Source organism: Vidua chalybeata, chromosome 30 (assembly GCF_026979565.1).
Source record: "Vidua chalybeata isolate OUT-0048 chromosome 30, bVidCha1 merged haplotype, whole genome shotgun sequence".
NCBI classification, from domain to species: Eukaryota; Metazoa; Chordata; class Aves; order Passeriformes; family Viduidae; genus Vidua; species Vidua chalybeata.
The window spans coordinates 986494-1008599 of NC_071559.1; the positions used below are offsets into that span (position 1 = coordinate 986494).

The window sequence follows — 22106 nt, forward strand, 5'->3', positions numbered from 1 at the left end:
CAAAACCAAACAACCACACCAAAAAAAAAATCCTTTTTTTTTTTCACAAGAAGCAGACGGGGCCGAGGTCGACCCCAAACTCCTGCTCGGGTCCCCCAATGTCCATAGGTGCAATGTCCACGATGGGCAGGCGCGAGGTCTTCTGCGAGCGGTACTCGATGACAGTCCTGCCCCACTTCCCAGTGTGTTTCTGAGGGGAAAAACGGGCAAAAATGGGGTTATTTAATCTACCACGTCCCCACCAAACCTTTCAAACCCCAGTCTGAGCCCAAATTTATCATCAGGCCCCACTTCTTGGTGTGTTTCTAAGGGAAAAAAAAAAAAAAAAACGGGTAAAAATGGGGTTGTTTAACCTTCTAGGACCTTTCCAATCGCAGTTTGAGCCCAGATTTATCATTAGCATTGGAAAAATGGGGTTATTGAACCTTCTAGGACCTTCCCAATCTCAGTTTGCATTGGAAACTGAGATTAGCATTGGAAAAATGGGGTTATTGAACCTTCTAGGACCTTCCAAATCTCAATTTGAGCCCAGATTTTTCATTAGCATCGTAAAAATGGGGTTATTGAACCTTCTAGGACCTTCCCAATCTCAGTTTGCATTGGAAACTGAGATTAGCATTGGAAAAATGGGGTTGTTTAACCTTCTAGGACCTTCCCAATCTCGGTTTGAGCCCAGATTTATCATTAGCATCGGAAAAATGGGGCTATTGAACCTTCTAGGACCTTCCCAATCTGAGTTTGAGCCCAGATTTATCATTAGCATCAGAAAAATGGGGTTATTGAACCTTCCAGAACCTTCCAAATCTCAGTTTGAGCCCAGATTTATCATTAGCATTGGAAAAATGGGGTTATTGAACCTTCTAGGACCTTCCCAATCTCGGTTTGCGCCCGGATTTTTCATTAGCATCGGAAAAATGGGGCTATTGAACCTTCTAAGACCTTCCCAATCTCAGTTTGCATTGGAAACTGAGATTAGCATTGGAAAAATGAGGTTATTGAACCTTCTAGAACCTTCCAAATCTCAATTTGAGCCCAGATTTTTCATTAGCATCGGAAAAATGGGGTTATTGAACCTTCCAGGACCTTCCCAATCTCAGTGTGAGCCCCATTTCACTGTTAAACCCAGAGGGGCCACGTTTCTCAGCGTGCTCCTGAGGGGAAGGCGGCGTTTGGAGTCCCCATCCCTGGAGCACCGCGGCCAGCCGGAGGCGTCGGGCGGAGCCCGGGCGCGGCGGCGCTCGGTGACACGCCGCCGCCGCCGCCTCCCGCATTGCTCTCGCTGAGCCCCCAGCCTCCCTCCCAACCTCGCTGACCCCTCGATTTGCGGACCGTGCCTCGATTTCCCCCCTCCCCTCCCCAGCGCCCACCGTGCAGCCGTCCTCCAGCACGCTGTAGGTGAACCTGCTGTTGCCCTCGGCGCGGATCTCGACGTCGTTGGAGCCCTGGATGAGCAGCGCCTTCCTCAGGCTGCCCGACTCCTCGTCCAGGTAGGCCACGCTGTTGCGGCAGTGGTAGGTGACGTTCTGGGAGCCCTCGGTGGACAGCAGCCTCAGGAAGGTCATCTGGATGTTGGCCGTGTTGGGCGCCAGGTCCTCAGCGCCGTAGCTGAACTGCGGGGAGGAGGGAGGCTCGAAGCCGCCTTTTTTTTGGGGGGGGGTTTCAGGGGGATTTCCGGGGTCTGCCTTTCCCAGAGGGGTGCAGCTGTCACGGCCTGATGCCGACATTGCCGTGGAAGTCTCTAAATCGACCAGTTCTGGTACAAAACCCATCAATTTCACCTCCAGGAAGGACATCGCTCCAAGTTTTCCATAAAGTCCCTAAAATCTGATCCAAACTCCATCACTTCCACCCCAAAGAAGGACAACGCTCCAGGATTTCCATAAAGTCCTCTGGATCAACCAGTTCTGATCCAAGCACCACCTGTTTCACCCCGAGCAGGGACATCAGCTCCAAACTTTCAATAAAATCCCCTGAATTAACCATTTCTGATCCAACGACCACCGATTCCACCCCCAGGATGGACATCAGCTCCAAGAATTCCTTAAAATCCCTAAAATCCACCAATATCTGATCCAAACCCCATCAATTTCACCCCCAGGAGGGACATCACCTCCAAACCTTCAATAAAATCCCCTGAATTAACCATTTCTGATCCAACGACCACCGATTCCACCCCCAGGATGGACATCAGCTCCAAGACTTCCATAAAATCCCTAAAATCCACCAATATCTGATCCAAACCCCATCAATTTCACCCCCAGGATGGACATCAGCTCCAAGACTTCCATATAACCCTCAAATCACCCGATATCTGATAGAACCACCAAAAAGTTCACCCCCAGGAAGGACATCAGCTCCAACTTTTCTGTGAAACTCCACCCCCACCCCTTTTCCCTGTTTGTTCTCCGCGCCCATCCCGGCCGGACACCCACGTGGAAGCCGCCGTTGATGGTCTCGGCGAACCAGACGTGCTTCTTCTCCTTGGCTTTGCTGCTCCACCAGTTCTTCCTGGGGATGCTGCCGGGGCTGGGGTACACGCACGTCTCCCCCGTGGCCATGTTGCAGAAGACCTTGATGGCGTCCAGCGTGCAGCCCTGGTTGGGGTCGATCCAGTAATCGCCTGCGGACGAGGGCGCGGAGTGAGTGACCGCCCGGTGGTGGGGTCAGCGAGGAGGTCAGCGCGGTCCTTGGTGCCCGGTGGGTGGTGGAGGGGACAAGGAGGAAGAGGGGGACACGGGGATGGATGCAGGGATGGACACAGGGATGGACAGGGATGGACACAGGGATGGACACAGGAATGGACAGGGATGGACACAGGGATGGACACAGGGATGGACACAGATGGACACAGGGATGGACACAGGAATGGACAGGGATGGACACAGGGATGGACACAGATGGACACAGATGGACACAGGGATGCACAGGGATGGACAGGGATGGACAGGGATGGACAGGGATGGACACGGACACAGATGGACAGGGATGGACACAGGGATGGACACAGGGATGGACACAGATGGGCAGGGATGGACAAGGATGGACAGGGATGGACACAGGGATGGACACAGGTGGACACAGATGGACACAGATGGACAGGGATGGACACAGGGATGGACACTGATGGACACAGATGGACACAGATGGACACAGATGGACACAGATGGACACAGGGATGGACACAGGTGGACACAGGGATGGACACAGGGATGGACACAGGTGGACACAGATGGACACAGATGGACAGGGATGGACACAGGGATGGACACAGGTGGACACAGATGGACAGGGATGGACACAGGGATGGACACAGGTGGACACAGGTGGACACAGATGGACAGGGATGGACACAGGGATGGACACAGAGGGACAGGGATGGACAGGGATGGACACAGACGGACACAGGGCCGGAGCCTCTCTCTCACCGCTCTTCCAGTCGGGGTGGCAGAGTTTGATGTCTCGGCAGGTCCTGGCCGGGTTCTTGCGGGAGCCCTCGGGGCTGCGGATGCTCTCGATCTGGTTGTTGAGGGCCTTGAGGGTGGCGTCCACCTCGGCGTCGTGCTGCCGCAGCCCCGGCGCCGCCTCGTCTGCCCGCATGTAGCGCCCGGGGTCGGGGCCCTTCTCGGGCTGCCCCAGCCCCGCGAACGCCGACATGTCGATGCCGGTGCCGGGGGGCCCGGGGGGACCGGGCGGGCCGGGGTTCCCGGGGGGGCCCTGCGGGAGGGAGGAGCGGTCATGGGGTGATCGGCCGGGGGTTGGATCCCACTGCCCCACTGAATCCCTCTGTTCCCCGCAGGATCCCTCCCCCGCAGCATCCCTTCCCTCCTCATCCCTTCTGTCCCGCAGGATCCCTCCCCTCCTGATCCCCTCTGCGCTGCAGCATCCCTCCCCTCCTGGATCTCTTCTCCCCCTCAGGATCCCTCCCCTTCTGATCCCCTCTGCGCTGCAGCATCCCTCCCCTCCCGGATCCCTTCTCCCCCGCAGGATCCTTCCCCTCCTGGATCCCTTCTCCCCCGCAGGATCCCTCCCCTCCCGGATCCCTTCTCCCCCGCAGGATCCTTCCCCTCCTGGATCCCTTCTCCCCCGCAGGATCCCTCCCCTCCCGGATCCCTTCTCCCCAGCAGGATCCCTCCCCTCCTGGATCTCTTCTCCCCCACAGCATCCCTCCCCTCCTGGATCCCTTCTCCCCCGCAGGATCCCTCCCCTTCTGATCCCCTCTGCCCCCGCAGGATCCCTCCCCTCCCGGATCCCTTCTCCCCCGCAGGATCCCTCCCCTCCTGGATCTCTTCTCCCCCGCAGGATCCCTCCCCTCCCGGATCCCTTCTCCCCCTCAGGATCCCTCCCCTCCCGGATCCCTTCTCCCCCGCAGGATCCCTCCCCTCCCGGATCCCCTGCCCCGCTGTCCCCGCTCACCGCCGGGCCGGGCTCGCCGCTCCTCCCGCGGGGCCCAGGGGGGCCGATGGGTCCGGGCATCCCATTGGAGCCGTCCTTGCCCGAGGGGCCCACGGGGCCGGGGGGACCCTGAAAAACCCCAAAACGGGCTCAGGACACAGCAGCGAGGGGGCTGCCACCTCCAGGCATGGCACCAGTCCAGGGGTGCCTCCTTTCCACATTTTTCCCCCCAAAATTCCAGGACTTACCCTTGGCCCGGAGGGACCCGCAGGCCCGGCAGCGCCCTGGTCTCCAGAAGGACCCTGGCAAGGACGGGAGGATGGAGGATTTGGGATCCCACGGGAGATATGGGATTGGGGGTCTGGGATTTGGAATGTGGGATGTGGGATTTGAGGTGTGGGATGTGGGATTTAGGGTGTGGGATTTGGAGTGTGGGATTTGGGATGTGGGATTTGAGGTGTGGGATGTGGGATTTGGGGTGTGGGATGTGGAATATGGGATTTGAGGTGTGGGATGTGGGATTTGGAGTGTGGGATTTGGGATGTGGGATTTGAGGTGTGGGATGTGGGATTTGGGGTGTGGGATGTGGAATATGGGATTTGAGGTGTGGGATTTGGGATTTGGGGTGTGGGATTTGGGGTATGGGATGTAGGATTTGAGATATGGGATTTGAGGTGTGGGATGTGGGATTTGGGACCACAGCCCCCCATAGGTCTATGGGACCTATGGGGGGCTGTGGTCCCAAATCCCAGCACTTACGGGGGGCCCGGGCAGCCCCTGGAGCCCGGTGAAGCCCCGGTGCCCCTTCAGGCCGCGCTCGCCAGCCTCGCCCGCCTCGCCTTTGTCACCGCGCGGCCCCTGGGGACCCTGCGAGGGGGACACAGCGCGTCAGGAGTGGGGGTGGTCCCAAAGCAGGATGCCAAACTGCGATCCCAACCCGGGATCCTAGGAATTCCGGGCGGGACTCACTCACCGGCATCCCCCGGGCGCCAGCGGGGCCGGAGGGACCCATGGGACCCTGAGCACCCTGCGGGAGAAAGGAGGGGAGTCAAAAACAACGGGAATGGGATTTGGGATTTGAGATATGGGATGTGGGATTTAGTGTTCCCAGCTGCCCAGGGCACTGCAGATATTCCCAGTTTTATCTCCTGGGGTCCCCAGGTCCAGCTCCTGGAGCTCCCAGGCAGATCCCAAACCAGGTTCCCAGGAATCCTCAGGAAGACGCTCGGAGCTGCTCCCGGTGCCATTCTCAGATGATCCCAAACAGCTCCATGCCTCGGATTTGGGGTGATTCCGGTAATTCCCATCTCCCCCATCCCGGCATGTCCCGCTTACCGTCTCTCCTCTGTCTCCCTGTTTTCCAGTGGGTCCCACAGGGCCAGGAGCGCCGGGAGCGCCGGGAGCGCCGGGAGCACCCACGGGGCCGGTCTCGCCACGATCGCCCTGGGAACAGGGAATGGGGTCAGGAATTCCAGCTCTGGGGTGGGGGCAAGCGCAGGCATAACGGGAATTCCCGGGAATGCCGGCGCTTGAGAAATCCGGGATGAGCTCACCTTCACTCCGGCCGCCCCATCCCTGCCTGGGGGTCCATCGGAGCCGGGATTTCCCTGGGAAAAGAGGAGGAATTCAGCTTTTGCCTTTGGGATGGGGAGAAAACTCCTTTTTCCAGGCAAAATCCTACAGCGAAAACGTGCCGGGATTTTCTGGGATCAACCTTAAGGCTTTCTCTGCCCAGGATCAGCCAGGGATCCATCCTGGATATTCCTGACATTCCTAAGTTTCCTACCTCCCTTCCGGGCTCTCCGGCCGGCCCTGTCAGCCCGGGGGGTCCCACGGGCCCGGGGGGTCCCCGGTCACCGGCAGATCCAGGTGCTCCCTGTTTTCCAGGCTCTCCCTAAAAAAAAATAGGGCAGAAAAGCAGCAGGAAATCAGGAGAGAGGGAGGGAATTCGAACAAACCCTCCTGGGCCACAGATTTTCCCCAGAGCTCGGGGGGCACAAATTCCCGGTGGGAAAAAGGTAAAAACCTGTATGGAAAATGCGTCACGGCCGTGTCAGTGGGGAAAAGCCCTGGGAGATTTGGGGGCATTTCTTTGGTATGGAAAGGGCTGAGATCCCAAAAGCACCGGGATGGGGATGAGCAGCTTCCACCACTCCCCACCCTCCCGAAATCCCTCCGCGCCACGAAACTGCCTCTGATGAGCTCCCATTTCTTCCCAGACTTCGGGATTTTTTTTGTTTTTGTGGGTTTTTTTTAGGGTTTCGCTCACCGAAGGTCCGGGCAGCCCCGGGAATCCGCGCTCGCCGCGCTGCCCCGGCAGCCCCACGATGCCGCGCTGTCCTGCCAGCCCCTGGGGACCGGGGGGACCGTCCGGACCCTGCGGGGACACAAAGGGTGTCAGCGCCACTCGGGGGGCTGGCAGAGGGTCCGGGGGTGGTGTCCCCAAATCCCAAATACCGCGGGGCCGTCCTCGCCGGGCTCGCCCTTCTCGCCGGGGGGGCCGGCGGGGCCCTGCAGCCCCGGGTCCCCCGCTCGGCCCGGGGGTCCCGCGTCGCCCCGGGCGCCCTTGGGGCCGTCCTTGCCCGCGGAGCCGGGGGGTCCGGGCGGGCCGGGGTTACCCTGCAGGAGAGATCGGGGTTAGAGGGAACTCAGCAGGTGTTTCTGTATTCCTGATCCATCCCTGATCCGTGCCTGATCCCATTCCCGATCCATTCCCGATCCCAGTCCTGGCACTGCTCGGGGACTGGGGGGCACCGGGAATGTCCCTTTGGAAGGGGTGGGTGGTGGCACCCGGGGGTGGCTTTGGCTCGGGGACACCGAAGGGAGCTGGCCCGCCCCCGAAGCTGGGGGTCAGCGATCCTGGCTGATCCCAACTGTCCTGAGCGATCCCAGATCTTCCCGAGCGATCCTGGCTGCTCCGAGCGACCCCAGCTCGCCCCAGTGACCCCAGCTCGCCCCCAGTGACCCCAGTTCGCCCCCAGTGACCCCAGTTGCCCCCAACTCACGTTGGGGCCGGGGGGTCCGACGCGTCCGGCGGCTCCGGGGAATCCGGTGGCTCCCTGGGGATGGAGGCGAGAGGGGCTCAGACCCCGCCCCTCCCCCACTCCCCTCCTCCCTCCCCCATCCCCGCCCCCACCCCCCACTCACCGGGGGTCCCTGAGCGCCCCGGGCTCCTTTGGGACCGGTGACACCTGTGGGACCCTGGGAAGAGGCAGAAAACCGATCAGGAGAGTCCGGACCTGGAGATTCCCGGAATTCCCGGGATGAGGGACCCCCGCAAGGGCTCAGCCCCAATTCTGGGGGTCTCGGCTGGACCCACCTGCGGTCCAGGAGCCCCGGAGGGACCCTGAGGTCCGGGGGCTCCGGCGTCACCCTTCTGGCCGGGCTCCCCCTGCTCGCCCTTGGCTCCGGGCTGGCCATCGGCGCCCTGGGAAAGAGCCGCGGTCAGTGGTCAGCGGCCACTGGGGACCCTGGCAGGGACTGGGGACAGAACTCACCGGGGGTCCGGCGAATCCGGCAGGGCCGGGGGCTCCGGGCTCTCCGCGCTCTCCCTGTGGGAGAAACGGGGCGAAAATCAAGGGAATGGGGCAAATGCGGCACTGCCGGCACCGGCGGGGGACAGCTGGCACTTACCGGGGCACCGCGGGCACCGGCGGCTCCGGACGGGCCGGGGGGGCCAGACTCGCCCTGGAAAGGAAGGGGGAGTTGTGCGGGATGGATGGGGTCTGTCCGGGCGGGGGCAGCGCGGGGCCGCCCCGGGGATCGGGAGGGGTCTGTCCCCGGGGATCGGGAGGGATCTGTCCCCGGGGATCGGGTGGGATCTGTCCCCGGGGGATCGGGTGGGGTCTGTCCCCGGGGATCGGGAGGGATCTGTCCCCGGGGATCGGGTGGGCTCTGCCCCGGGGGATCGGGTGGGGTCTGCACGGGGATCGGGTGGGCTCTGTCCCCGGGGATCGGGTGGGCTCTGCCCCGGGGGATCGGGTGGGCTCTGCCCCGGGGGATCGGGTGGGCTCTGTCCCCGGGGATCGGGTGGGCTCTGCCCGGGGATCGGGTGGGGTCTGCCCGGGGATCAGGTGGGGTCTGCCCGGGGATCGGGTGGGCTCTGTCCCCAGGGATCGGGTGGGGTCTGCCCCGGGGGATCGGGTGGGCTCTGTCCCCAGGGATCGGGTGGGGTCTGCCCGGGGATCGGGTGGGCTCTGTCCCCGGGGATCGGGTGGGGTCTGCCCGGGGATCGGGTGGGCTCTGTCCCCCTGGGGGCACTGGCGGGGTCACCCCGGTCTCACCTTCTCGCCGTTGGGGCCAGCGGGGCCAGGGGGGCCGATGGGACCGGTCAGACCCTGTAGGGACAGAGGGGACAGTGAGGCCACTGTGGGGGGCCCTGGGTAGCCACCATGGACATCCCTCACCAACCACCATGAGGAGGAGGATGCCAGAAGTGTCCCTGGCTGGCCACCATGGGCACCTCTGGTTGGTCATGATGAATGTCCCAGGCTGGCCACAATGGGCACCCTTGGCTGGCCACCATGAGTGTCCCTGGCCGGCCACCGAGGGCATCCCTGGCTGGCCACCGTGAGTGTCCCTGGCCGGCCACCGAGGGCATCCCTGGCTGGCCACCGTGAGTGTCCCTGGCCAGCCACCGAGGGCATCCCTGGCTGGCCACCGTGAGTGTCCCTGGCCGGCCACCGAGGGCATCCCTGGCTGGCCACCGTGAGTGTCCCTGGCCGGCCACCGAGGGCATCCCTGGCTGGCCACCATGAGTGTCCTCGATTGGCCCCGTCCCACCCCGTCCCCGTCCCACTCACGCGAGCTCCGTCCTTTCCGGGGGCTCCCTCGGGTCCCTTCTCTCCAACGTCTCCCTGCGGGGTGGGACAGGGCCAGCGTGAGCCCAGCTGAGCCCTGGTGGCACTGGTGGCACCCCGTGACCCCCATGTCACCGTCACTCACCCTGTCCCCCTTGGGACCGGCGATGCCGGCGGCTCCTCTCTCCCCGGGCATCCCCTGCAGCCCCGGGGGTCCCTGGGCGCCGTTGGGGCCGGCGGGGCCGGTGGCACCCTAAAACAGCAAAGGGACATTATTGGGGTGTCACCCCCCCGTGGTGGCACCGCCATCGGCGCTGTCCCCGCGTGTCACCCACCTTGGGTCCGTCGGTGCCGGGGGTGCCGGGGAGGCCGCGGGGCCCCTGCAGGCCCTGGGCGCCGGGAGAGCCGCGCTCGCCGGGGAAGCCGCGCTCGCCCTGCGGACAGAGGGGACGGCTCAGCGGGGACACGGGGACACCCGCATGGGTGGCACTTGGGGTGGTGCAGTCCCCACTGCAGGGACTGGCAGGGACTGGCAGGGACTGGGATAGGGGCGGAACCAGCACGGATCTGGTGGCCCTGGGTGGGGACAACGAGGCCCTGGGATCCCCCGAAGTCCCCATGGGATGAACACGTCCCCAGGCTGGGAGGACAGGTGACACCGGGACCCCTCAAAGCCCCCCACAGGGGACACTCTGTGACCCCCCCCCAGGTGACAGGTGACACTTACCCTGGGACCCACAAGCCCGGGGGCTCCAGCTTCTCCAGGAACGCCCTGTGGGAAGGGGACAAACAGGTTTGGGGTCAGACCTGAGGGATTTGGGGGATCCCGATCCCACCTGGGGGGGACTGGGGGGTCTCACCTGATCTCCGGGTTTGCCGCTCTCGCCGGGGGGACCTGGTGGCCCTGGCAGCCCCTGGGAGGGGACAGGAGCCATGTGAGAACAGTGACAGCGAGACCCTGGGGGCTGGGGCGGCATCACCCCAAACCCCAAACCCCAAACCCCAAACCCCAAATCTCAAACCCCAAATCCCAAACCCCAAATCTCAAACCCCAAATCCCAAACCCCAAATCTCAAACCCCAAACCCCAAACCCCAAACCCCAAATCCCAAACCCCAAACCCCAAACCCCAAATCCCAAACCCCAAATCTCAAACCCCAAACCCCAAATCCCAAACCCCAAACCCCAAACCCCAAATCCAAGTGCTCACCTGGAAGCCAGAGGGGCCGGGGGCTCCTTGCTCTCCCCTCTCCCCTGCCGGGCCCTGTGGGATGGATGCTGCTCAAGGACCCCAAAACATCTTTGGGATTTCAGACTTCCCCCACCCCAAGATTTTGGGGATCCCACAAGCCCCAGCACCACAAGGGCTGGGGATTTGTGGGTTTGGGGATCCCCCAGCAGATCCAGGGGGGCTTTAGCCAACATTTGGGGTTTTTAGCCCCAGTCCTGAGCTCGCCCCGTTGCACTCACAGCAGGCCCTGGGGGTCCGGCGGCTCCGGTCTCTCCGTCCTTGCCAGGAAGTCCCTGTGGAGATGGGAAACCCTACTGAGCCCTAAATCCCATAAATCCTATTTCCCCCCTTCCCATGCCTCAGTTTCCCTCTTTCAGGGCTTTTAGGGTGGAGTGGCACCAAAAGGTGATTTTTTTGGGGTTTGTGTGACAGAAAACCTCACCCTCAGCCCCGGTGCTCCAGGAAGTCCTTTTTCACCGGCTTTTCCAGGCTCGCCCTAAAAAAGGATGGAGGATTTGGGGTTCCAGCCCCAGGGAGAATTCCCGGGTGTCTTTAGAGGAAAAAGGGTCCTTACTCACATTGGCACCTTTGGGACCAGGGAACCCCATAACGCCAGGTTGGCCCCGAGCCCCCTGGGGGCCGGGGGGTCCGGGGCGTCCGTCCTCGCCGGGGGCACCCTGTGGGGACAGCGGGGTCAGAGGGGACAGGAGCCCACCCCACACCCAAAACCCAAACCTCCCCCAACCCCAAACCACCCCAATGCCAAACCCCAAACCATCCCAAACCCCAAACAACACCAACCCCCAAACATCAAACCACCCAAAATCCCAAACCACCCTAACCCCAAACCACCCCCAACGCCAAACCCCAAACCATCCCAACCGCCCCCCCACCTCAAACCTCAAACCACCCAAAACCCCAAACCTCAAACCACCCAAACCCCAAACCGCCTGCAACCCCAAACAACACCAAACCCCAAACCTCAAACCACCCAAAATCCCAAACCACCCCCAACCCCAAACCACCCCCAACCCTAAGCCCCAAACAACCCCCAACCCCAAACCTCAAACCACCCAAAACCCCACACCACCCACAACCCCAAACACACCAAACCCCCAAGCACCCCCAACCCCAAACCACCCCAAACCACCCCAAACCCCAAACCACCCCAAACCCCAACCCCAAAACCACCCCAAACCCCAAAGCACCCCCAGCCCCAAGCCCCTAATGGGTGTCACTCACTGTGGGGCCGACTTTGCCTTGGGGCCCAGCGTCCCCGGGGCGACCTGTGAGACCCTGTGGGGACAAAAAGGGTTTGTGGGGTGGGGGGCATGACCCCATGGCCATGGGGTGACCCCAAAGGGCACCACAAAGAGCAAGGAACCCCAAAGAGGATTTTTGGGAATCCCAAATGCACCTTGGGGATCCCAGAGAGCATCTGAATTAGCAGAGAGCATCTTAATTAACCTCAAAGTTTCTTAATTAGCACCCAAGAGTACCAAGAGACCAAAAAAGGTCTTAGTGCCAAAGGGCATCTTGGCTAACCCCAAAAGGACCTTAGTGACCCCAAAAGCTCCTTAAACAACCCCAAAAGCACCTTGAATGACCCTGAGCACATTATCAACCCCCAAAAGCACCTTATCAACTCCCAAAAATCTCCTTAACCACCCCCAAAATCACCTTATCGACCCCAAAAGCACTTTAGCCACCCCCAAAATCTCCTTAAACCAACCCCAAAATCACCTCATTGACCCCAAAAACACCTTGACCACCCCCAACAGCACCCTTACCAATCCTAAAAGCACGTTAGTGACCCCAAAACCACCTTAACCACCCCCAAAATCAGCTAATTGACCCTAAAAGTGCTTTGACCAACCCCAACCCCCCCCCCAGACGCCACAGGTGCCGCCCTGTCCCCATTTTTGGGGTCACCGCTGTCCCTCACCCTGGCTCCAGGCAGGCCGGGCTCTCCGGGGCGTCCGGGGTCGCCGGTGGCTCCTTTGGGGCCGGCCAGGCCAGCGGGGCCGCGCTCGCCCGGGGCCCCCTGTGGGGGGATTTGGGGTCAGTTTGGGGGATTTGGGCTCAGTTTGGGGTTGCCACCCCCGGGACACCCCCGGTGTCCCCAAAGTCCCACCTTGGGGCCGGCCAGCCCGTCCTGCCCGGGGAAGCCGCGGTTGCCAGGAGCTCCCTGTGGGGGAAGAGGAGGAGGGGTCAGTGGAGGGAAGGATTTTTGGCATTGAGGTCAGTTCTTTGGGATCAGGCTGGTTTTTTTTTGGGTCGGGGTCATTTTTTGGGGGGTCAGGGCCAGTTTTTGGGGTCGAGGGCACCACAGACCCTCTCTCCAGGCGGCCCCAAAGGTCCGGCAGCTCCGGGTTCTCCGCGGGCTCCTCTCTTCCCTTCCTCCCCGGCCGGTCCGGGGGCACCCTGGGGTCCTGCGGGGCCCTGAGGGCGAGGAGGAAAAGGGGTCACAAGGAGCCTTCATCCCCTCCCCGACCCCCCCGGGGGACAAAACCCATAAATCCGAGCCCCGCCGTGCCCCCCCGGTGTCTCCGCTGGCGCCGGGCTCGGCGGGGCCCCATTGATGGTGGTTAATGAGGCGAGGGGGGAATGTCCCCAAGGGGGGGGATCGGCCCCACGGGGGACAGCGAACACTGCGGCCATTGTCCCGCTGCCCCCCGGCCGCTGTCCCCGGCGGGAGGGGGACGCTGCCCTGCCAGGGGCCTCCTTAGGGGAACGGCTCGTTAGGGCCCAGGAGGCGCCGGAGGGGAGAGAGGGGCCGGGGTGGACACTGGGGTGGGATGGACATTGGGGTGGACACTGGGGTGGACACTGGGATGGACACTGGGGTGGGATGGACATTGGGGTGGACATTGGGGTGGACACTGGGATGGACACTGGGGTGGGATGGACATTGGGGTGGACACTGGGGTGGACACTGGGATGGACACTGGGGTGGGATGGACATTGGGGTGGACATTGGGGTGGACGCTGGGGTGAAAACTGGGATGGACACTGGGATGGACACTGGGATGGACACTGGGATGGACGCTGGGGTGAAAACTGGGATGGACACTGGGATGGACACTGGGGTGGACACTGGGGTGGACACTGGGGTGGGATGGACATTGGGATGGACACTGGGGTGGACACTGGGATGGACATTGGGGTGGGATGGACATTGGGATGGACACTGGGGTGGGATGGACATTGGGGTGGACACTGGGGTGGACATTGGAGTGAAAACTGGGATGGACGTTGGGATGGACACTGGGGTGGACACTGGGATGGACATTGGGGTGGGATGGACATTGGGGTGGACACTGGGGTGGACATTGGGGTGGGATGGACATTGGGATGGACACTGGGGTGGGATGGACATTGGGGTGGACACTGGGGTGGACATTGGGGTGGGATGGACATTGGGATGGACACTGGGGTGGGATGGACATTGGGGTGGACACTGGGGTGGGATGGACACTAGGATGGACACTGGGGTGGGATGGACACTGGGATGGACACTGGGATGGACATTGGGGTGGACACTGGGGAGGGATGGACACTGGGATGGACACTGGGGTGGACACTGGGATGGAAATGGGGATGGACACTGGGGTGGGATGGACATTGGGATGGACACTGGGGTGGACACTCGGGTGGGATGGACATTGGGGTGGACACTGGGGTGAAAACTGGGATGGATGTTGGGATGGACACTGGGGTGGGATGGACATTGGGGTGGGATGGACACTGGAATGAACACTGGGATGGACACTGGGGTGGACACTGGGGTGGGATGGACACTGGGATGGACACTGGGATGGAATGGACACTGGGATGGACACTGGGATGGACACTGGGATGGAATGGACACTGGGATGGACACTGGGGTGGACACTGCAGTGGGATGGACACTGAGATGAGCAATGAGGGGCTGGACACTCCATGGACAGAGGGGGCCGGGGCTGGACCCCCGGCCAGGGGCTCTGCTGTCCCCCAGCCCAACTCACCGTCTCTCCCTTGGGTCCCTGCTCGCCTTTGAATCCCGCGATGCCGGGCTCGCCCTGAGGAGGGGGGACAACGTTACAGTGTCCCCACAGCTGTCCCCACCCATCCCTGGCCTGGTCTCCAGGTCCTTGTCCCCATCCCATCCCATCCCATCCCATCCCATCCCATCCCATCCCATCCCATCCCATCCCATCCCATCCCATCCCATCCCATCCCATCCCATTTCCACCCCCAGTGTCCCCTCAGGCGTCAGGGCCGGGTGACCCAGGAGTGACCCAGGGGCGACCCAGGGGTGACCCAGGGGTGATTTTGGGGAGGGGACTCCCAGAGGGGGGCGTGGCCTGGGTCAGAAGGGGCGTGGTCAGCCGCTGTTAGATGGGCGTGGGCAATGGGCGTGGCACGGTCAGCGCCCAGGGCGTGGTCAGTGTCCGGGGCGCGGTCGCTGGGCGTGGCCGGGTCCCGGGGGGACATCGGGGGTCTCTCACCGTCTGTCCCTTGGGGCCCAGCGGGCCGGTGGCTCCCTGGGGTCCGGGTGGGCCGCGGGGGCCGGGGAATCCTGGAGCGCCGGCGATGCCTGGGGCGCCCTGCGGACACCGGGGGACGTCAGGGACCCCGCAACGGCCCTCAGTGTCCCCAGTGTCCCCAGTGTCCCCAGTGTCCCCCCACTGCCGCCAGTTCCTGGCCCCCAGCAGCTCAAATCCCACCCTGTCCCTGACGCCCCAGTGTCCCCCAATACCCCCCCAGTGTCCCCACACATCTCTCTGTCCCCCAGTGTCCCCAGTGTCCCCCATCCCTGAGTGCTCCACGACCCTCAGGGGGGACCCAAATGTCCCAAAATCCCAGCGCAGGCCTCGGCACCTGCTCCTCAGCCCGGGCCAGACCCTGTCCCCATCCCAGGGGCTCACGGGGACAGCCCGTCCCTGGCTCTGTCCCCATCCCTGTCCCTGTCCCCGTCCCCGTCCTCACTCACCGCCGATCCCTTCGCTCCGGGGATGCCATCGGTCCCTGGGTTCCCCTACAAGCAGACCTCGCTCAGCTCCGTGCCTCAGTTTCCCCGGATCCGGCCCCGTCCCCGCCGCTCCCAGCTCAGGGGACAGCGCGGGGGGACAAAGCCACCAGGGCGAGGGGACAAAGCCACCAGGGCGAGGGGACACAGGGACTTACGGGTGCGCCAGCGGGACCGGGCGAGCCGGGGGTCCCGGATTCCCCGCGGGGCCCCTGGGCACCCTCGGGTCCTCGCGCTCCGGTGGGACCTGCTTCACCCTGGGCGGGGGAGGTGACAAAGAGAGTCAGGGGTGACATCGGGACCCTCCTGTCCCCACCGGGACCATCCCTGTCCCCTCACCTTGGAGCCGGGGGCGCCGGGGAAGCCGGGGGCTCCTGCGGGGCCGACGGGACCCTGGGGGCGAGAGGAGCGTGAGGGTCCCCCCGGGCCCTGGGGAGCCTTGGGGGACCCCGCTGTCCCCTCGGAGGGGGTGACACAAGGGACGGGGACGCGCCAACCCCCCCTGGACTTACGGGGGGTCCGGCCGGGCCCGGGAGGCCGTCGTTGCCACGAGCGCCCTGCGGGGAGACGGTGCCGGGGGTCACGGGGGGTCCCCGGGGCGGGGGACAGGTCCCCCCCGCCACCCCCAGGTGCCACCGGCGCCGCAGGTGACACCGCACTCACCGCAGCGCCCGAGGGGCCCGGGCGTCCTCGCTCTCCGGGCAGCCCGCGGGGACCCTGTGGGGACACACGGTGGCAGGTGAGGCCCGGCGGGTGCTGGCCCTTGCCGAGCCCACCCGGCCGTGCCTCAGTTTCCCTCTCGCAGCGCGCACTCACCATGGGGCCGGGGGAGCCGTTCTCGCCCGGGGAGCCGGACTCGCCCTGCGGGGAGGGGCAGAGGTGAGCGCGGGGCGGGGACGGTGGCCTGGCGTCACGGGGACAGAGCCAGGGGACAGTCACCCCAGCACGGGCATGGCCACGACACGCCGGGAATTGTCCCCAGCCCCAGGGACCGCCACCCCCTCTCACCTTGGCTCCAGGTGCTCCCGCCTCTCCCTTGGCGCCGTCCAGGCCGGGGTAGCCCTGGGGACAGGGACAGGGAGGGCGTGTGACAATGACGGAGCGGCTCCGGGGGACACGGGGGACACGGGGACACGGGGGACACGGGGACACGGGGACACGGGGACGGGGAGGGCGTGTGACAGTGACAGAGCCGCTCCGGGGGACACGGGGACAGGGAGGGGACACGGGGGACACGGGGGACACGGGGACAGGGAGGGGACACGCACTCACCCGGTGGCCTTTGACTCCAGGCAGGCCGGGGGTCCCAGGGAAGCCACGAGCGCCCTGCGGGCAGCGGAGAAAGGAGGGTTGGGGACAGGGAGGGGACAGCGGTGGCTTTGTCGCGGCGCCACCGGTGCCACGCTCACCTGGGGGCCGGGGGGGCCGCGCTCGCCGGATTTCCCGGGTTTGCCGGTCTCGCCCTGCGGGGAAAACGGGATTTTTGAGGGGTTGGGGGACACAAAAATGTCACTTTTTGTCCCTTCTCAGCCCGGCTTCGGCAGCTGGCGCTGCGGCTGAGTGTCACGAATGTCACTCACGTCGTCACCGGGTTTGCCAGGAGGTCCCGGAGGTCCCCGGGGACCCATCGGACCCTGAAGGGGACAGAGAGGCAGCGATGAGTGGCGCTGGGGGCTGGCAGTGCCCCGCTTTGGGGGGGTCTGGGGGGGTTTGGGGACCTTTGGGGACACTCACAGCAGCGCCTGGCTCGCCGGGTTCACCGGGGTTGCCTTGGAATCCTTGGGGACCCTGCAGGGACAAGGTGACATCAGCGGGGGTGGCACCAGCCGGCCCGGACACCCCGAAATTTCAGGAGGGGGGCGATACTTACGGGGGAGCCGGAGGGGCCGGGGGGGCCGCGGGGTCCCATGGGGCCCTGGGGGGACACAGCGATGTCACATGAGGGGGGGGACACCGGCTGGGGACATCCCCGAGGCCACCAGAGACCACCCAAAACTGGGGGTCCTGGAGTGGGGTCCCAAATGGGATCAGTCTGCACAGGGCTGTGGAGGGGTTTGGGGGTGTGGGGAGGGGGGTGAGGCAGATTTGGGGGGAATTGAGGAAATTCAGGGGGGGGTTGATGGGATTTGGGGGGGATTGAGGGGATCTGGGGGGGGGGGTTCATGGAAATCTGGGGGGAAGTGAGGGGGATTTGGGGGTGACATTACCATGGGTCCCTGCATGACGCCCATCTGAGCCCCTCCAGCCTTCTCGTCGAAGCCCCCGGCCATCTGAGCCGCGAAGTTCTGCCGGGAAAAGGGGGCTCAGCACCCCGGAGACCCCCAAAAAACCCCGAATTCCCCTCAGAAAAACCCAGTTCCCATCAAACCCCCCCCAGTTCCCATCAAAACCCCTGCTACTGCACTCAAAACCCACCCAAATTCCCTCAAAACCGACCCAAAATCCCTCAAATCCCCCAAACCCCTCCTCAAAACTCCCCCAAATCTCTTCAACTCCCCCAATCACCTCAAACTCCCCCAAAATCTCCTCCAAATCCCACTCAATTCCCACCAGAGTTCCATGAAACCCATCCAAATTCCCCTCAACCTCCCCCAAATCTCCTCAGTTTCTCCCCAAAGCCCCCAAATCCCATCTACCCTCCCCCCAAATACTCACCCCACCCAGGCCGGGGGGTCCCGGGGGTCCGGGGGGCCCGGGGGGGCCGGGATTTCCTGGAGTTCCGGGCTCCCCATCCCTGCCCCGGGGGCCGGGGGCGCCCTGGGATGGGGGGGAACAAAAAAAAAAAAAAAAAAAGGGGGATTTTGAGGGGGGGGGTCACAGTTGATTTTTGGGGTTTTTTTTCGGGAGGTCAAAGAGGATTTTAGGTTTTCACAGAGGATTTTGGGAGGGTCACAGTGGATTTGGGGTATTTGAGGGGGTTCCAAGTGGATTTTTAAGGGATTTTTTAGGGGTCCCTCTCACCTTCTCGCCCTTCTCGCCGCGGTCCCCTCGCTGTCCCTGCTCACCTGCGGGGCCCTGCGGGGGGAGGAACAGGATGGGGGAGGGGGGGGTCAGGAGTCCCCTCCCCCCCCTTCCCGCCCCTCCCCCGCTCCCGCAAACCCCCCCTCCCCCAAAAATTCCAGAGATTTCCCGGCCTGGAGCTGCTCCCACCTGTGGGCCCGGGGGTCCTCGGGGTCCTACGACCTGCGGGGACACAAAAGGGGGGGGGGCACATCAGGGCTTGGGGGGGGGAAGGTCCCAGCCCCTTTTTGGGATCGCCCAACCCCGCCCCTCCCACCTCAGCCCCTATTTGGGGTCTCGCCCCCACTCACATCTTTGATGTCACCGGGTTCACCTTTTTGTCCCTGCAAAGAGAAGCAAAGGGTGAGACCCCAAAAATGCCCCAAAATTCCTCTCTCTGCCTCCACAAGGGCCCAAAACTGCCCCAAAATTCCTCTCTCTGACCCCCCCCCCCAAGGATGAGCGCAAAATCGCCCAAAAAGCCCCCCGAGGATGAACACAGAGACCCCGAAACTGCCCCAGAATTCCCACCAAAGGCCCTCCCAAAATCCCAAAAACCACCCCAAAATTCGGGACGATTGCCCCCCCAGATTCGCTCACCTTGGGGCCAGGCTGCCCTGTAGGAAAACCCAAAAGAAAGAAAAATAAAGAGAAATTAGTGGGGGGGACAGACGAATTTGGGGTGGGGGCAACACGAGGTGGCTCTGTCCTGCTTGGGCTGTTGGGCCAAACTGGGGGGCACTGGGGGCTCCCCCAAAGCGGGGCCAGCAGCAAGGGGGTCGAGGGGGCTTTTCATGGGGGTTTGGAGGCTTTTTGGGGGTGCTCAACCCTTTAATCCCCCCCCAGCTGGGGCAGGGAAGGGTTAAAAAAAGGCAACTTTTTGGGTTTTGGAGGTTTGGGGGAAGCGGGTGTGGGATTTCCCTTCTTTTCGGGGTGAAATTCCACAACTGGGAACCCTGATTGGGGTTTCCTGTGGGGGTTTCCATTCATTTTGGGGTGCATTCCCAGAATTTCGGGGGATTTCCACCAAAGCCCTTCTGCTCGGGTGAGAAATCCCCTCCCACCACCCTTTCCCTCATTTTTTCTGCCTAAAACTCCCCAAAACCTCCAAATTTTTCAACCAGGGCTAAAAAACCTCGATGATTTTTTTTTCCCCTGGGGCCGATTTTCCCCCCGCGTTGTTTCGGGGTGAAGTTGCCTTTTCCCCGCGCTGCCGCATGGATGGCGCCATCCATGGCCGGGTAATTTATTTATTAATTCGCTAATTGAGGGAAATAAATAAATTACAACCGCTGGGCTGCTCGGTGGGGCAAATGGGGCAGCACTCTCCGAAGGGGATCTCGGGGCTGGGGCAGTCCCGCAGCTCCTCGCACATGATCTCGTCGCACAGCACCGTCCCCGTGTCGCACACGCAGATCCGGCACGGCTCCGGCTTCCACACGTCCTTGTCGCTGTAGCGGTGCCCGTCCTGCAGGCAGCTGCCAGCCTCGGCTGCGGGGACAGCGCGGGGACAGCGTGGGGACAGCGCGGGGACAGCGCGGGGACAGCGTGGGGACAGCGCGGGGACAGCGCGGGGACAGCGCGGGGGGAGGTGGTGGCACTGCCAGCCTCGCTCTGAGCGCGGCGGGGACGAGGAGGAGGAGGAGGAGGAGGAGGAGGGGGACGCCAAAGGGGCCCCGCAGCCCCCAGTGAGGGGGGACAGCTCGGGGACAGCGCGGGGACAGCGCGGGGACAGCCAGGAGGGGGGTGGCGGCACCGCCAGCCCCGTCCTGCAGGCAGCTGCCAGCCTCGGCTGCGGGGACAGCGAGGGGACAGCGAGGGGACAGCGAGGGGACAGCGAGGGGACACGCGGGTAAAGGGGGATGGCACTGCCAGCCTCGTCCCGAGCGCGAGGAGGAGGAGGAGGAGGAGGAGGAGGAGGAGGAAGGCGACGCCAAAGGGGCCCGGCACCCCTCAGTGAGGGGGGAGCGATGGGACAGCGCGGGGACAGCCAGCAGGGGGGAGGTGGCACTGCCAGCCCCCCTCTGAGCCCCCGAAGGGGACACAGCCCCGAGTAGCGACATCCCCCCGCCCCTCCCCCGGCCCCCCCGAGTGTCCCCGCAGCTCCGGTGGCACCAGTGTCCCCACGGGGCGATTGATGTCCCCAGAGAAGGGGGACAGCAGAGAAGGGGCGTTGATGTCCCCAGGCTGAACTCACGGGTGACCCAGAGGTACCCGGGTGCTCCTGGAGGGTCCCGGGGGTCCCCCAGGGTCCCAGAAGGTGCCTCGGGGTCCCCAGGAAGAGCCTCGGGGTCCCCCAGGCTGCACACCGGGGCTCCCAGGTGTCCCCAGGGTCCCTGGAATATCCCCAGGGTCCCCAGGGATGTCCCCAGGGCACAGCCCAGGGCTGGCCCTCAGTGGAGCCCCTGTCCCCAGCCGGACCCTGTGACCCCAGCCGGACCTCGCTGTCCCCAGCCTGTCCCCAGCCTGTCCCCAGCCTGTCCCCAGCATGCCCCTGCTCCAGCCCACCGCCCACGCCCCCGGCTGTCCCTCTGCCCCCTCACTGTCACCTGCTGCCCCCATGTCCCACCTGTGCCTCCTCCGGCCATCTCAAACTGTCCCCTTCCCGTCCCAGGCTGTCCCTGTCCGTCCCTCTACTGTCCCTAAACTCCGTCCACGCCACACACCTGGATCCCAGCCTGTCCCCCAGTGTCCCCACCGTGTCCTCCGCACACCTTGTGCCATCCTCCAGTTTCCCACGCTGTCGCTCCCTGCCCCACCTTGTCCCCGCGCTGTCCCCCAGGCTGCCCCGGGTGTCCCCCACGCTGTCCCTCCCTGTTCCACTTCCTTTCCCACTGTCCCCCGATGTCCCCAAGTCCCCTTGTGCGGTCCCCCCGTCTCCCTCCCTGTCCCCCACTGCCCCTCCGCGCCACCAAGGTTGTCCCACATTTCCCTGACACCTTCCCCGCTGTCCCCCGGTGTCCCCCCCGCTCCTCGCGCTGCTGTCCCCAGGACTGCCCCGAAACTGTCCCCCTTTGTCCCGTGCCCTGTGCCTCCAGGCAGTGTCCCCACGCAGCCCCCGGTGTCCCCACACCCCGCTCTGCCCCCTCCCCGCCGCATTGAAACTTTCCCCGTCCGTGTCCCGCTGTCCCCCGATGTCCCCGTGCTGCCCCCAGTGTCCGAGCCGTCCCTCCCCTCCCCCGCCACTCTGAAACTTTCCCTGTCCATCCCAAAACGTCCCCTAAGTGTCCCCCGATGTCCCCTCGCCGTCCCTCGCTCTCGCGCCGTCCCCTGCTGTCCCCCATCCTCTTTCGGCTCCGTGTCCCCTCTGTCCCCATTGTTCCCCGCGGTCCCCGCGCTGTGCCCCCCTCCCCTTCTCCAACTTTCCCTCAACGTGTCCCCCTCACCCCCCCCCGGCGATGCCCCAATCCTTTCCCGTCCCTCAGCCCCGCGTGTCCCCTCTGTGTCCCCTCGGTGTCCCCTCTCCGTCCCCATCCCCGCCACTCACGGAGGTCTCGGTCCTGCGCGGCGGCGGCGGCGGCGAGGCAGAGGAGGAGGAGGAGCAGGAGCCCGGGCCGGGGGGCGGCTCCGGGGGCCGCGCCGGTGGCCGCGGGCTCCGTGCGGTGGCCGCTGCGGGCCGGGCGGTGGCCGCCGGGGGCCGGGCGGTGTCCGGGCATGGCGAGGCGGCTGCGCCC

The 22106-nt window shown here is 64.1% G+C and overlaps 1 protein-coding gene across 1 annotated transcript; it reads right to left on the reverse strand.

Annotated features, from left to right (window-relative positions):
• Positions 1-18: 18 nt before the first annotated feature.
• On the reverse strand, positions 19-22088 carry COL2A1 (collagen type II alpha 1 chain). Its single transcript, XM_053967306.1, has 54 exons — positions 21920-22088; positions 19723-19923; positions 19033-19049; positions 18744-18776; positions 18583-18615; positions 18394-18447; positions 18088-18189; positions 17640-17717; positions 17303-17347; positions 17167-17220; positions 17013-17066; positions 16842-16895; positions 16705-16758; positions 16441-16494; positions 16249-16293; positions 16096-16149; positions 15945-15989; positions 15772-15825; positions 15591-15689; positions 15397-15441; positions 14912-15010; positions 14429-14482; positions 12756-12863; positions 12556-12609; positions 12367-12465; positions 11664-11717; positions 11000-11098; positions 10864-10917; positions 10661-10714; positions 10401-10454; positions 10052-10105; positions 9919-9963; positions 9527-9625; positions 9337-9444; positions 9195-9248; positions 8676-8729; positions 8026-8079; positions 7890-7943; positions 7712-7819; positions 7540-7593; positions 7398-7451; positions 6850-7011; positions 6662-6769; positions 6179-6286; positions 5946-5999; positions 5728-5835; positions 5366-5419; positions 5152-5259; positions 4641-4694; positions 4414-4521; positions 3426-3714; positions 2433-2620; positions 1368-1610; positions 19-190 (listed from the first exon to the last, which is right to left on the reverse strand). The coding sequence occupies exons 1-54, from the start codon at positions 22086-22088 to the stop codon at positions 44-46; spliced, it is 4542 nt and encodes a 1513-aa protein (XP_053823281.1). The 3' UTR covers positions 19-43.
• Between the last annotated feature and the right edge of the window lie 18 nt (positions 22089-22106).